The sequence below is a fragment of the Acinonyx jubatus genome, chromosome B4 (assembly GCF_027475565.1).
Source record: "Acinonyx jubatus isolate Ajub_Pintada_27869175 chromosome B4, VMU_Ajub_asm_v1.0, whole genome shotgun sequence".
Taxonomy (NCBI): domain Eukaryota; kingdom Metazoa; phylum Chordata; class Mammalia; order Carnivora; family Felidae; genus Acinonyx; species Acinonyx jubatus.
This window is the reverse complement of record NC_069387.1, coordinates 52,767,659-52,784,083: the sequence shown is the minus strand read 5'-3', so window position 1 is coordinate 52,784,083 and position 16,425 is coordinate 52,767,659. Positions and strand designations below refer to the sequence as shown.

The 16,425-nt window shown below is 35.9% G+C and overlaps 1 protein-coding gene across 12 annotated transcripts in view; it reads right to left on the bottom strand.

The window, feature by feature from the left end:
- The window catches only part of SLCO1C1 (solute carrier organic anion transporter family member 1C1), an 84,497-nt gene that overhangs the window by 33,859 nt on the left and 34,213 nt on the right, over positions 1–16,425 (bottom strand). For 10 of the 12 annotated variants that reach the window (XR_008300156.1, XM_053225919.1, XM_053225925.1 and 7 more), the window contains 5 exons: positions 15,555–15,701; positions 13,576–13,674; positions 11,341–11,586; positions 10,130–10,294; positions 1,393–1,588 (listed from right to left, as the gene is read on the bottom strand). Coding sequence is in view for 11 of the 12 variants with exons in the window: in XM_053225919.1 (XP_053081894.1) it covers positions 1,393–1,588; positions 10,130–10,294; positions 11,341–11,586; positions 13,576–13,674; positions 15,555–15,701 (853 nt within the window). In the remaining variant the exon portion in view is untranslated. The remainder of the gene's footprint in view (positions 1–1,392; positions 1,589–10,129; positions 10,295–11,340; positions 11,587–13,575; positions 13,675–15,554; positions 15,702–16,425) is intronic. The other 2 variants (XM_053225926.1, XM_053225929.1) reach the window with 2 other exon arrangements.

Genomic DNA, 16,425 nt, shown 5'->3' with positions numbered 1-16,425 from the left:
TGAGGATACAAGTGAAATAATGAAAGTTATGCTGTTTTGTAAATTGCAAAATACAAAGTACTTTACCACTGTCCATCTACCATTAGGATTATAGGGACAGTTAAAGATAACACAGAGCTTCTACTCTCTTTAGAATCTTCTTGCAATTCCTATTGATAATTAATGTCCTTAATCTACATTGCTGACTATTACCAAGTCAATGCTACACTCAGTTAAGTCTAACATTACTGCGGTAACTCCCAGGAGCAATGGTATATAAACTTGGCAGTCACTAATTTTCCTGGACATTTTAGATGGTGAAAAGTGTAGTTGATGTTCACTTAACAGCAGGAGAAACCAGGTTAATGAAGGTGCTGGAGACTGGAATATGGAAACAAGACAGATAGGTGAGCTTGGAAGGAGGTATAGGAAGAAAGCTGGAGAGCAAGCAGTAAATAAGAGGCACCTGAACTAGCAGAAGACAGAACATTAGATCAGCAGAGTTTCAGGCAGTCAGGCAGTGCAGTCACGGTGATAGGCTTGGCACATAGTAGCGGCTTAATAACTTTTTTTTTTAATAGAAAATGCATAATTAGGTGGAAGAATGAAGAGAGCTACCTCTGGGAACTCTTGTTCAGAGGTAGAGAGATATCAAGGACTCTTGAAAGGAAAAGACAGAGTAGTTTCTTCAAGATCCAGCTTTGTATTAGGAGTGATAGACCCTGGAAACTAAGAAAATTAATCATCTACCTTACATAAGATGGCATAGGTTTGAGAGCATAATAAATATTCCCTTGACCAACTGCAAAGAGCTAAAGAGAGCTGTTGTGTGGGTTACCGGGCTGAGGAATAGCATTCTTTCCTGAAACTTCACATGATTTGAGTATAACAGAGAGAACAAAAAGTGTCACAGAGACCTTTCCAGTTATCCAAGTGTTCAAAGAAAAAAAAAATTGTTTACAAATGGCGCATTGATTTTGTGCCAGGCAAGTACTAATCACTTCCGTGTATATTATCTTGCTTAAGGCTTACAAAATTTTATAAGGTAGCTATAATTCTTATTTAAAAATTTGAGACTTGATTAGATTAAATGATCTATACAATGTCACTTCACTAATAATGGGCAGAGGCAAAATTCAAGGTCTGTATTTTCCACTATTAGGTTGCTTCCCTAAAGTAAGATGTAGATTTAGTATTTTCAATAATTTCTCTTTGACAACCAAATTCAAAGGAGATGACAGATTTTGGTGACAATAACAGTTTCCATGTCAAAGTACAGTCAGCTATTTCACAAAACAATAATTTCCTTCTCATAGTTAGGATGCTTAAAATCAAATTATCTTATTTTGAAATTCTATCAATAATTTGATTAAACAAGCCAATGTCCTCAGATAACTTAATGAGTGAACATACCCTTGGTAGGAAATAGTTAGTCCTGCCACATCAGAATTTTCACAGCCCAGTGCAAACAGGGAAAGGAATAGGAGGTACCCAAGAACAGATGATCCCAAGTAGAGTTTTGCAGCTCCATACAGACTGATTCTGAATTTTTTCATAACTATTCCCCCAGAGAATATTCCAAGGGCCACTGCAGGTATATTGATGAGCCCTGAGGAATAAAAAATATATATGTCATTTTGTGAATCTCTAAAAGAAATCTGAGTACACTGACATAAACTTTCTAAGGGATTATACAAAATTATAATACTTCCTGACAAATTGTTAGACTAGTTGGTCATTTTAAGTTATAGAAATATTCATTCCCTATTGTCTATTGACATATCAAGAGATTTTGATGAATGTCTAGGTTATAGATTAAGGATAGCCCAACAGAGTCTCAGAGGTCTGCCTAAAACAGTGTCTAGCACAGAGTCCAAAATCAATAAACAATGAGTTAGTCAATGAGTCAATGTCTTTCTGGTCTAATCCCAGGATTGACATGTTCAATCAAAGGGCAACTGGGTGAAGTTAATGTTCTTTAAGGTTATGTGTAAAAGACTAATAGGCACGTGGAATTTAGGGAACAAAGAAACAGTGTTCGTTCTTTTTTCTGGCCCAAACAAAATTTATTTTTATTTACACTCTTGTCTGCTTAGTCTGGTATCCTTAACAACCACCACAAAAAAACAACAATAACAATGTATTAATAGACTACTTTTATATTTATTATTTGCTTATGATGTACCAGTCACTCAGGTAAGCATCTGATATATCTCTCACATTTACCCTTTACCACAACCCTAGGTAGCTATATTGTTAATTTCACTTCAGACAGCAATTTACTTATGGTCATGGTTAGTAAGTGTTAAAACCAGATTTGACAAGATAGAATCTAATGTTAAATCCCCTGCTTTTAATCACTACGTTATACTGTCTCTAAGCATTTGGGAGACAGGATTCTTGATAAACAAATGTGCAGCCTCACTAGTAATCAAATAAATGTAATTTTAAAACAATACCAGGAAGAGGTCTAACAAAGTGGTTGAGAGCTTGGACTCTGGAGACCTAACTGGCTGGGTTTGGATCTCAGTCACACATCTTAATAGTTGTGCAACTGCAGGTGATACTCTGAATTTCTATAAATCTGTCTCCTTACCTATAATATGGAGCAAATAATAGTGCTGAGGTGACTGAATAACATCGAAACTTCCTAGCACAATATATGGCACAAAAATATCATTCAATTAAGTTATTATTAGCATTTCAAGCTATCAGATTCACAAAGATGAAAATACTGGGATGGGTGGGTAGATTGGAACATGTCTGTATTAGAAAAGGTGGGGAAAGAGGCTCTTTGATGACTTGGTTGGATTTTTAAATTGGAACGGTAACATTAATATGGTCACATTAGAAATCAACTCACCTCGAAGGGGGCATAATCACAAAATTAGTGAAATAAAAAAAAAGAGGAGGTGATAGTTTTTGCTTTCTCAACTAAACTGAGGTTTCTGGCTATGAAAAGTGGCAGAGATGAATGTATATGGGGCCCCTAAAGAGCCAAACATCAACTAAGAGGAACCTGATTATTATTTATTTTAAAAAAGAGAGAAGATAATGGGAGATAATATAACAAACTTGAGTTCTCATGACTCAAATTAAATGCTAATATTTTCTCCCAATTTTTCTGATTTTTAAATATGAAGATATATAAAACACATTCTTTCTCTGTTCCAGATTCCATCTTCCTTCTTAAGAACTAAGCACTGCCATGGATTTGATGTGTATCATTTAAGTCCCTACTTTTACACACACATATTCATAGTTCTTGACTTTGAATCACCCTCTCATAGATCCAAGACTTACAGAAAAAGGGCAGAGTCCACTCTCTTTCAATTCTATCCCTCCAAAAGTAGTTTATAAAAAAAAATATATCTTCTGTAGACGCCTGGGTAGCTCAGTCTGGTAACCATCCGACTTGATTCTGGCTCAGGTCATGATCTCACGGTGAGATTGAGCCCATGCTGGGCTTCCCCTGCCAGTGCAGAGCCTACTTGGGATTCTCTCTCCTCTCTCTGCCTCTACCCCACCACTTGCATGTGCTCTGTCTCTCTAAAAGTAAATAAATAAACATTTTTTTAAAAAATATCATCTGAAAAATAGACTCTAAATTGAGACCTTCAGAGAACGTGCTTAGAATTTCATTTGTTTTGTAAGGTACCAATCAAACCTGGGACATAAGGCATCACAGCACAAAGGACACCCTTTGTTTTGTAGCTTCATGCTCTGTTGGTTTCCACTGACTTTTCCCCACCCTGATCTGGCCTAGAAGAGCCTGAGAACCAAAATGGGATTATGCTAATTGCATTGTTCCCACAGTACAGAATGTTAAGTATCAGGGATATCCTCTCTTGACTGACCTCCTTTAAGAGGCTTGTGTTCTCTTAAAACTTCCAGAAAGTTTTATGTGTTCTCTTGCCTCCAGGCCTTTCTTAAAGCGATATCTGCTTCATCTGATACAATGTTCTTTCAAAACCCCACCCCAGTTCCCATATTTTTGTCTTTTAACACCTCCTTATCCTTTTGCTCTTGATTTAGGTACTGGCACCTTGTGCTAGAGAAAATTTTTCTAACTCCAAGATTAGGTTTGTTTTCCCAGAGTACTCTGGGCTTCTCCTCATTAGAGATTTATCACAGCATCCGCCAGCCATATGGTGCCTTCAGGGACGTATCTGGCATCAGGGTACTCAAGTTGATCATCAGAATCTCCTTTCCTCCCTCTGCCTGTGGCCCTTCTGCTGAGTCCCATAGGCAGCAGTCTTGATCCTTATGACAATTACCTGTTAGCTTGCCTGGTTTGCACTCCTTCCCCTCCAATCTCACCTTCAAGGCAAGAACTGTGCTCAACATCATATACTGTGCTCCTTGTAATTTTCCTACAAAAGTGCTGAATGACAAACTTTAGTTAAGTTTATTCAAGTATAACATTTCTCCTGGATGGTTTACTCTATTTTAAGATAATGGAATTTTAACGTCATTCTGTTAAATAGTAGTAGTACATTTCAAATATACTGTCAGCTTGATTCTCCCTTTCAAATTCCGTAGGATCTGTAAGCTATCTATGCTGGGCCAAGTTGAGTGTACAACAAATTTCCTGAACATTAAATGAAATGTGCTACTTGCCTCCCAAAGTTTCTTTACTTTGATTTCAGGCACTTTAAAGTCATTTAATGAGGTAGAAATTTCACTCTGATTTCTTCATTACACACTTTCCTCGCTATTCACACCATAAAATGTGTTGATCTTAAAACGTTTACCATCTAAATATTCCAAGTGGAAATATTAGTTGTAATTTACACTAGCATCCACAATTTGCTTCAATTTTTTATGCATTTAACTTGAATTTCATATATTTACTCAAATAACAGGAAAGCTAGGAGAAATTTAAGAGCAAATTTGTTACTGCTATTTCACTACACTCATTCATGTTGAAGACCTTATTCCTTGTGACTGTCCCAAACAAGAGTTATTAGACTTGTGTAAAATGCTTTAAGATGGTCAGCTACAGTTACAATATAAATTGGAAACTCTGATTCTCATACAAATATATGATAGGCTTAGCCATTAAGATGAATAGTAATGGGCTATAACAATAATAGTACTTTGGAATGTTTTCGAGCTTCTCTTCTGATGAAGTAAAATTCTGTAATATGTAATGGACCTCACTATATTACTCTAATGTTAGAAGATATAAATATTAAGATTTCAATTTTACAGGGGGACATACAAGGAAAAATTTACGGGACTTTTCACACACATATAGCCAATTTAGTATAGACAAAGAAGCAAAATTAGCCATCTTTCTTGAGTATAATAAAAGTATTTTTTCCTCACAAAGTAAGATTAGTTTCCATTATCTCACAGATTTTTAAAATAACTTGACCTACATATAGAACACATCTTAACACATATTTAATTTGCTATGCTAAATTAGCCACATAAATTAATATTTTCTAGTATAAGCAACATTCCCCAAATAATTATCATAATTTTTTCATATTTGTCTGTGTAACATCTCCAAGAATTGAGAATGATAATCACTGTTATCAATGATAGTCAATGTCAATGCATCACGTCCACTAGAAACTGTCTGATTTAATTAAAAACTTTAAGAAATTAAGAAAAAGGACTCATTGCAATCTGTGTAATAAGAAAGAAAACAAAACATAAGATCATTTTCATATAACTCAACAGTGATAGGAGAAGCTTAAAAAAATAAAAGGAGAAAAATTACTCTATCTAAACTTTTTCCAGTGGAGACAGCAATGGGAAAAAAAAGTTACACATTTGAAAAAGCAACATTATTCTGTCATATACTTCCTAGTCCCTGAATTTGAAACATTTTTGTTGCCTATTTTTCCTTGATTTTCTTTGCAAAATTAAAGTAGTTAACCTGAGAAAATATTATTTCTAAATTTTAGAAATATGGCCAATATGTAAAAACATGTATAGCAAAAATAAATCATCATTGTAACAACTGGCCTTTGAACACATGGGAAAATTTCTGCTTATTATTTCCTCCATGTCATGTCAAATGCCTACTCTGAGAGGAGAGGGGAAATGTGCTTTCTTTGTGCTTCTCCCTTACTTTATCACACAAAGGATCATTCCTTGTAGCCTCCCCACCCCCTCACAAAATGAAAGAGAGAGAGAAATAGGATAGAAGAGAAAGTGAAAAAACAATATTTACTGAATGACAGCTATGTACATTTACAATGTATTCTATATGTCTTATTTCATTGCTATTTTAAACTAATGATGCTTTTATTTTTACCATTCTACAGATAATCAAAGTAGGTGTTAAGGATGTCGACTAACTTAGACACTGACCCTTAACTAATGTGAAACCAAAATGCACTCAGGAAAGAATCCTAGCTACAATGATTGAAATCATTAGACACTAAGAAGACATCCGGATGGCCAACAGGCACATGAAAAGATGTTCAACGTCGCTCCTTATCAGGGAAATACAAATCAAAACCACACTCAGATATCACCTCACGCCAGTCAGAGTGGCCAAAATGAACAAATCAGGAGACTATAGATGCTGGAGAGGATGTGGAGAAACGGGAACCCTCTTGCACTGTTGGTGGGAATGCAAATTGGTGCAGCCACTCTGGAAAGCAGTGTGGAGGTTCCTCAGAAAATTAAAAATAGACCTACCCTATGACCCAGCAATAGCACTGCTAGGAATTTATCCAAGGGATACAGGAGTACTGATGCATAGGGGCACTTGTACCCCAATGTTTATAGCAGCACTCTCAACAATAGGCACATTATGGAAAGAGCCTAAATGTCCATCAACTGATGAATGGATAAAGAAATTGTGGTTTATATACACAATGGAATACTACGTGGCAATGAGAAAGAATGAAATATGGCCTTTTGTAGCAACGTGGATGGAACTGGAGAGTGTGATGCTAAGTGAAATAAGCCATACAGAGAAAGACAGATACCATATGGTTTCACTCTTACGTGGATCCTGAGAAACTTAACAGAAACCCATGGGGGAGGGGAAGGAAAAAAAAAAAAAAAAGAGGTTAGAGTGGGAGAGAGCCAAAGCATAAGAGACTCTTAAAAACTGAGAACAAACTGAGGGTTGATGGGGGGGTGGGAGGGAGGGGGGGGTGGGTGATGGGTAGTGAGGAGGGCACCTTTTGGGATGAGCACTGGGTGTTGTATGGAAACCAATTTGACAATAAATTTCATATATTAAAAAAAGAATCATTAGACACTATTACTTATTTCTCACAAAAGTACTTGAATTAGCTGAAGACATGATGTGCTAGAAACTATGAGGAATCAGAATTTTAGGCAAACTTTGATAGATGAATCAAAACATTCTGATGATGAGTCTGGATCTCAGAGACCATCTGAGTGTACAGAGAAGGGTTATGGTTAAAAGAAATAAGTCACCCAGAATTTAAAATATAATTATTAGATTTTTTTGGTCAGTTTTCCAAAAATAATTATGTCCAGAGAGGAAATATAACTCAGAAACTCAGGGGAAATAATTCTATTCCTGGCTACATCATAATGTATGTATGCAGTTAGGCAGGCCATTGAATCTCTCAAAATTTCAAATTCTTTCATCTGTGCTAGTTTTTCACAAAAATAATTTTATAAGCAAAAAGTATTTACTACCTACCCAGTAGATTGTGTATAATTTTGTTTTCTATTATAAACACATTTCTCAAAAAAATGCTCTTAATTTTCCCTTATGAAATGTTTTTAAGTTGAAATAAAAATGTATTTATGATTCCACTGACAGCAAAATCAAATACCCTCAAACTCTGCTATGCACATGTTGAATAATAATAAACAAACAGACACTTAAAGATGTGTCACTTCATTACAACTCATGGGGGAAAGATAGATTTTCCATTTGATATATCAACCTTGACCTTCTTTTTCACATTATACAAAAAAAACCAAAACAAACAAACAAACAAACAAAAAAACAGGCTACTAGGAGAAATATTAACAAGGCATTTTCATGAAAACATATAGCACTAATGAGAAAGAAAAAGACTGGAAAGTAGACTTAACTAAAAGTAAGAAGCTCATCATTAGGAGAGTGAAAAGAAGAACTGAAGTCTGTGAGAAAATATTTATAATACATATATTCAATAGCTTGTATCACAATTCATAACCTATACCAGAAAAAAAGTACCCACCCCTCTAAGTCTATATGAAAAAAACTGACAGCTCAAGAAAAATAGACAATTTGAACATAATTAACAAAAGAGAATGTTGAAATGACCAACAAGCCTCCAGAAAAAGTGCTCAACATCGTTAGTTATTGGTGAAATGCAAATAAACTACAGTAAGATATCACCACACTGTATAAGAATGATTACAATGACAAAGACTGACAATACTAAGTGTGATACAGATGTGGAGTGACTGGAACACTCTTACACTACTAGCATGACTATAAATCTGCACAACCCTACTGAAATGTTTTGGTTATATTTACTAGATCTAAACATGACCCAACAATTCTGCTCCAAGATACAACCAAGAAAAACATATGTATACACCCACCAAAATATATATAGGATAGTCATGCAGTGTTATTTTTAATTGTCAACAGCAAAAAAAAAAAAAAAAAAAAAAAGACCCAAATGCTCACCAACCATAAAATGAATAAACTGTGGTATATTCATGTGATAGGATATGACACAGCAATGAAAAAGATCAAACAGCTATACACAACATGAATCTCATAGATTTCATTTCAGTCGAAATAAGCTAGATACAAAACAGTGCGTAACATACTATTACATTTAAATAAAGTTCAAAAACAGGTAAGACTGATCTATGATGGCAGAGTTCAGAATACTTATAAGCTTTAGGAAAGAGTACTCAGTAAAAGGAGGTTTGAGGGAGCTTCTGGGGTTCTGAAATGGGCTACATGTTCTAGTTTATGGTTACCATATAGATTTACATATAAACATTTATCCAGCTATATACTACCCATTTAGGGGCTACAGTGTTAAATGTTGCTTGTATGTTATATCTCAACAAACATAAAGGAAATTTTAAAAATCAAATAAAAAGAATGTCTCTTAAACTTTCATTTCTCTTCTTTTTAAAGTCAGTATAAAGCACTGATTGGCATGGAGGGGGGCAAAAAAACCTAAACTGTTTCCTCAGATCAACAATTAAATAATACGATTAACTTAATTCAAACCAATTCATGTTGAAAGCAAAAGTTCACTGGCATAGCTTTAATATTTATAATTTAACAGAATAGTCTAAACAGAGTCAATTAAATTAGCATCTGGATTAAATTATCCAGGATGGTTACAGGACAATTACATATTCTGAAATGAGCTCAGAGCTCTCTTTCAGAGATAGATACATAGAACAATTCCTGAAATATTTATGAAGAAGAAATGTTTTTAAATTTTTAGAGTCTCCTACCATAAAGGAATATATCCAATGGAATAAAATATATTTATGCCTTGAAACAGTAGCATTAAGTAACATCTTCATAGGCTAAAGGAGCTAATCTAGGTTTTAAAAGTATCCACAATTACTTGGAGCAGGACCTTCTTGTATTTGTAGATTCTGTTTCTTCTTCATTCATTTCTTCATGCTTTTCTTTGCCCCTGAATAGCTTTCTTATTCTTGACTGACCTGCTGTACTAAAAACACGGCCCTTTTAAATAAGCTGAATGCCAGGACTCAGAAAAGTCCTTTAACTCTGAGCAAATACAAACTTTGTTTTGCAATGAGTACCTTTTAAACTGTCTGAATACTCACTTTTTAAAGTCCTAGAAACTGTTCAGGTAAAGTGGCCACTGTTATGAAGTTTTGGCTATACTTGAAAGACACATATCCAGTATCACAACCTCCTAATAAAATGCATGTTTGGTTTATATAATATTCTCAAGGTCACTCATCTACAGTTGTGAATAATTCTTGCTAAAAGGTTATACCACAGACTATCTAAATATTTTTCCCCCACTGGATCTTTTTCCATTCTGCTAAATTTTTATTCACTCACCTTTTTAACTTTGTATCTAAAATGCCATAAATCACTTTCAGTCTAAATATGAGAATAGTGTTCTCTAAAATTGCTAACGGTTAACAAAGATGCAGCTGACAGTACCTACTGGCAAGCATGAAGGACAAGTGAGCATACCAATAACGAAGTTGGCCTTGGAGGCTGACTGCCCATACTGTTGCTCAATGTACTTGGGTTTATAGGTTACCATTCCAAACAAAGAGTTGAACTGAACAGTGCTCGCACACAAATATAACAAGTACAGTGGATTTCCAAAAATATTCTTTAGTGATGGAAGAAAATCTGTAAGACAAAAGTAACATGGAGAAATTAAAGTCAGTGTAACACCTGGCAGAAGACACAGCCTTGGCAGCAGGGCATAGACGGCCGAGCCCCACTGTCACAGCGATCAGGAACACGTACAGTGTGGGGCACACACACACTATGGGTTGTAAACACTGGCTCAAGTCAAGACTGAGATCTGTCAGGTTCACATCGAGACATAGGCACTCGCTTCTACAGGCATATAGTTTAGATTACAGTTAGAGATATAAGTCAGATAGGAATAGATTCCTCTAACTGATATGGGTAAAAGGAAAGAGGGACGAGAATACTCCCTCACTCCAGAGCTGAAAGTCATTGGCAGGACATTAAGAACTTCAGTTTTCTGGTCCCTATTCTTCAAACTTGGGTCATGGTCACAGAGAAAGAAATATGCAAGTTACCTCCACTTAATTCAATGAACTTTAGTGTAAGAAATGACCTTTGGCATTCCCCCTTCTTCCTATTATGCAGCCACATAGTTTGAAATGTGAAGATTTTCCATAAATGTAAATATTGCTTGCTGGGCCCAACTGAGAAGAACCAATCTTCCTCATGGCCAGCCACCCTTTTCCATGTGGAAGGAATTCATTCTAACATGTCTAGCCTTTTGCTCCACACCACACTCATTCCCTTGATCACTGGGGGGGGAAACGTGCACTGACACATGTTTGTCAAATGGCTGAATCTCATCTGTTAAAAAGCCACAAGCTCTGAAGATTCACTCTCTTCTGTCCACCCGGACTGATGTGAAGCAGCAAACCCAGATGGGGGCAACTGCAAGGTTTAACCTGAAGCAGTATAAGGGTGGGAATGTCAACAAGGAATATTACCAAAACTTTGGGTCATGTTCTTTAATCCACTCTCCAGTAATAAAGCTGACTTTGTAATCTTCAATTCTGCTTCCTGGACAGTTTCTCAATTTTTCTGAACAAATGATGGGGAGAGAGGGATATTATATATAGATCCCGTATAGAGTGTCAATGGAAAACTGAAAGGGCTTCAAAATCAAGCAGAATCTGGCTCACCTCTTGCCATTTCCATTATTTTTGACTTTTCTCCATGGGGTGTTTGGTAGTCTGTGCGATCATCCATAATAAACTTGGATTTCTCAGAGGAAGAATTGGAATCCTCTCTACTTCGGGGTCTAGGTAGACTCTTTGGTAAACACCAGAAAGGCACAGCTGCAAGAAGACTTACAATTCCTGCTATTAGATAACCCAGCCACCAGGCACCTACCCACTGAGGATCCTTGGGAGTAATGGTTATGTGATCTGAAAGAGAGAGAGGATAGCTAAATAGCATGTACAGCAAAGCTGGTGTGTTGAAATCAGCCTCTTTAAAAAAGAAATCCTAGTGTTAGCTCTGTCACATCATAAAATACCTAATAATTCATGCAGGATAACTTTCTAGTCTGAACATTATCATCATCTTGCTTTTTGAAGGGAACAAGGTGTTTCTGGGACATGATGCTTTTCTTCTTTTGTTCCTTAGATTTGAAATATAGATTCTAAATACTGCAAGAGTGGTCTCTACTCTGCCCTGAGGTTCTGCATAAGAACGCTTGGGCCCATGGCAGGAGGAAAGAAACATGTGAGGGAGAATTCTGAGGGCTCAAAATCTGCCAGCCACCCCACATCAGCACCACTTTCACCTGGTTCACAAATTGAATGTCTAAGATCTTACTTAAAAAAAAAAGAGCTAAATCCTACACCTTCTGGTCAAAATCTGGTCTAAACTACTCAGAATGTTATTTACTAAATGATGGTTAATAATACTTCAGAGCTATTCAAGGTCTGAAGCAAGAATTGTATATGTCAATAAAATGTCAATATCTTAATCATTATAAAAACTTTATTTTTGACACCATTTTTTATTTGACTAGAAGCTAAGTATTGATGAACAAAATCAAGTGTTTTTTCTTTTCTATATAAAGAACCCATAAAGCATATAACTGGTCTACCTCCACTGTGCCCTATGAGAACAACAAAATAAACACATGTCCTTTGACAACTAGGCTCAATTGACACTACACCATACTTGGTAAAACATTCACACTAGTTCTCTGCATCTTCATTGCTTCCCCTGAACAATTTCCCTCTGTACCACTCATCACACCTATGCTTTCTTATCTGTACCAATTTCCATGACAGGATTTTAACGAACTCAAGGAATTCATCTACTATCTTTTTCACTATTTTGTGGTAGAACAGCACCTAAGATAGATATAAAACTAATAAGGTTAATGAGTAAGTGAATGAATAAATAAAAATTGGGGAATTCATCTTGAAGTTTATTTGATAAAAAAAGGAAAATTAGTGCAAGAGTTTTGCATTTAATTTTAACAGACAATGATTTCAAAAAGCAATTTCAGAATTTTTAAAAATGCAACTTATTTTCTTGGTTTTAACTGATTTCTTGAACTTCTTTAAAAAGAAAGAAAAATAAGCGTGCCTGGGTGGCTCAATCAGGTAAGCATCTGACTTTGGCTCAGGTCATGATCTTGCAGTCCGTGGGTTCAAGCCCCATGTCAGGCTCTGTGCTGACAACTCAGAGCCTGGAGCCTGCTTCGGATTCTGTGTCTCCCTCTCTCTCTGCCCCTCCCCCACTTTTACTCTGTCTCCATCTCTCTCTCACAAGTAAATGAACATTAAAAAAGTTTTAAAAAAATAAAGAAAAGTAATGCCCATTTCTAGGAGGTACATCTCATAAGGAAAGAAACAAATTAATACTTATGGAAAGATGAGTTCTGACATTTATTCCCTCCATAACTACTCTCTCAGGGGGTAAGGTAGTCCCACTCTAATATGCTTCCACCTGAAAATGATTTGTAAAGAATGAATTTTGGTTGCCGAAAGACTTTCAACTCTCGGTCTTCCTGGCAAGTCTACAAAATACATGATCAATCGATGTGACTGTCATGTTGATACACCTGAACCAACAAGAGCCAATGAGAAGCCACAGTTTTTAGTCTTAACTATGCTGGAATGTGTTTGAACTGGCAAACCAGAAGTGAAAAAGGATACATCTGAATAACAAACCATAGGTCGTCCGGTTCTAATCACTGCCTATTTTTCATATTTCATTTATTAATGTATGTGGTGATTATATCAACAACAAATTTTCAGTGGATTATTTTCATTCTAGGAAAGATTATAATCCTGTCATTTTATAAAAAGGGACTCTGATATTCTTTACACCATCTGCATTTAAAAAATTGCAGTAACTAAGATAAATAAATAAACAAAAATAAACTTCCTTACCTAGGTTTACGAAGCCAATGTCAACATACAGTTTGGCACATAATGAGCCTAGCAGGAAGCCAAAGATTGGTCCTATAATTGCAACCGTCTGCACACACCCTGCACCAAAAAAAGGGGGGGGCATTTCTCTGCTTTTGTAAATTAATACATTTTTAAACAAGAAATATGAGTGAAATCCAGTGAGTAGCTAAAAATATTTCATCAACTCTTCACTTAAGAGTGCTTAATTTGTCAATTTTTTCAACCTTATTGAATCAGGAAATAAGTCCTTCTCAGCTTTGGAAGAAGAACGAACACTTGGAAGGCATTAATTACTTCTTAGTAAAGAAGTGACACCAAGACTCTGAAGAAGTTAACTTCCCCCAAATGGAGCAAACTTTACTCGTTAGGATTAGATTTCCCCCACTGATAGAAAATCAGAATTATACTATTTTGACAGTCTTTCAAAACTTTTTTGTGGCTGGCTAAGCATAAGAGTCATTTTGACATTAAACTTGATTTCTTCCACCTTAGTGAAGAAGTGCATGTGTTCAGAGAGTCTGTGTGAGAGTAGTAACTATGCATATCCCTGGATGCAGCCAGCAAGTGGAGCTAGACGTGGGAGGGCAGGAAGGTGCTCTCTGGAGCAACCATGACCAGCCTAGGCAGCTGTAACAGGAAAGTGGAGCAGACTGTATAAATGACATCATTTCTGGTTACCAGAAACATAACTCTTCCTTGCAAAGTATCTACTATATGCCTTTCATTTCACCACAGAGCTTGATACATGCATATCCCTGACGATTAATTTATATTGATAGGAGGAGTAAATGGCAGTTACAGAACCTTTTCAGAAGAGAAGACAGGGTGAACAGAGTGAGCAGGAAGGGGACACCTTGATACATGCCTGCATCTCTTGGCTTGCAATCTTTCCTCTAGTCTCCAGAGTCATTGCCTAGCAACTTCTACTCTAGTTTCTGATTTATGCTGGAATTTTCCATTAGAGCAGGTAACCTGTTTTTAATTACAGGCTGCCAGACTGTAATCAGAGCCCTCTGGAGTTCTGTGTGCATAGCCAGCAAAGAACTATACTGTGGAGCTAGCCACAGCCCCTCCCAATGAATTTCAGTCTTGTCCTTCTGTCCCTTGAAGGCCAGGCCCTCAAAGATCAGAACCCAAAAAAAACCAAGACTGGTGTGTGAAATAGAGAAAAAATTAGTTTCTAAGACATAAGAGGCACTCAGTCAATACCGCTTAGATGTATCTGGACTTGGAGTTTGCTTTTGCTATATTTTGTTTTGTGTGTGTGTGATTTTAGCTGCTGGTCTATCCAATGGGGCCTGTTCCAGACATGGGTTCGTGTCAGGCCTTGCTCTCATACTTTCTGTGTTTTTCTTTATCCATTCATACCTGCTACTGATAACTCAGAATTCCTTTCAGGCTATCCCTCATAGAAAAAAAAGATGCTTGAAATAATCAGGGCTTTTATCTTAGAAAGCAATTTCTAGGGCTCTGGAGACAAATATATACATACACATACATATATATATATATACACACACACACACACACACACACACACATACAGATATACACACACACACACACACACACACATATATATATATATATATATATATATATATATATATATATATATGATACCTAAATGCTTCAGTGGCACAGTTAACCCAATAAAAAGAACCTATGAAATATGAAGTCCATGAAGATACTTGTACAAAGTCGTACATGATTGCAGTTGATCTTATAGTTATTTTCTTTTAATCTGATGTTCTTTCCCTAACATGACATGTCCTTCTAATGCAAGTTTCTTTATCATCCAAATCCTCAGAGTGGACATCAGATATGTGTGAACCTCAATATAGGAACTGGATATGAAGTATCAAACTCTATTGCACACTCTATTCCACTCAGTTTGGAATAGAGTTGAGAAAACCAGATATGCTGCTTCCCAAGAAGATGAATGGGGTAGGCATTACCAATATAGAAAGCAGAATTGTCTTCACTGGCAAAATCATCAAGGTAGGCAATGCCTAGAGGCTGAATAGGAGTTTCCCCAATTCCACGAAGAAGGTTCCCCAGGAAAACATAAACCCACATGGAAGAGCTGGCATCAATTTCACATTCTTGAAAGGAAAGCAAACAAGAGAAGTGAAATTAGATCAGTATCAAAGTTAAATACTTATTTTGCATTTCTACAAGCTGTCCTAAAATTGGATTAGGATGTAAAAATGAAATTTTCAACAGACTTAATTTGATAGGAGTCTAAGCAAGACTGGAAAATATTTTCTCCTCAATATTTTAGGCAATATAAATCCCCCAGAGGTTTTGATAAAAGGACTCTTTTGTTTCTTGTTTCTGATGCCTTGTTTCTTATTTTCTCTTCTCTTTTTATTTTATATTTATACTGTGTACTTTGAATTCCTATGCTCCAATAACATTCACTATCCTGTCTGGGAAAAAAACCAAAATTTTGAACAAAGGCATTTCTTGCCTTAATCTTTAAACTTTTCTATTTTTCAACAGAAATCCCTTGTAATTTTATTGCTGACCAAGTTTTATCTGAAATTTAAATTTTTATATGGATGATACTTCAACTTTGGACAGCATTACAATCGTTTGTTAGTGAATAGCCATTTTTAGGGATCAGGTTTAGGAAACAAAGTCACATAAAAATTTAAAACTCTATATACTTTAGTAGTATAACTATTTAGTAGTATAACTAACTATACTTTTGGCAGTATTCTTAGACATTCAAAGCTAACTATTTTAAAATGCTTTTATAGAAGTCATGTCTTGATATAATCATGTAAAGCTGGAGAATTACCCCCACATCACAAGTGAAATATA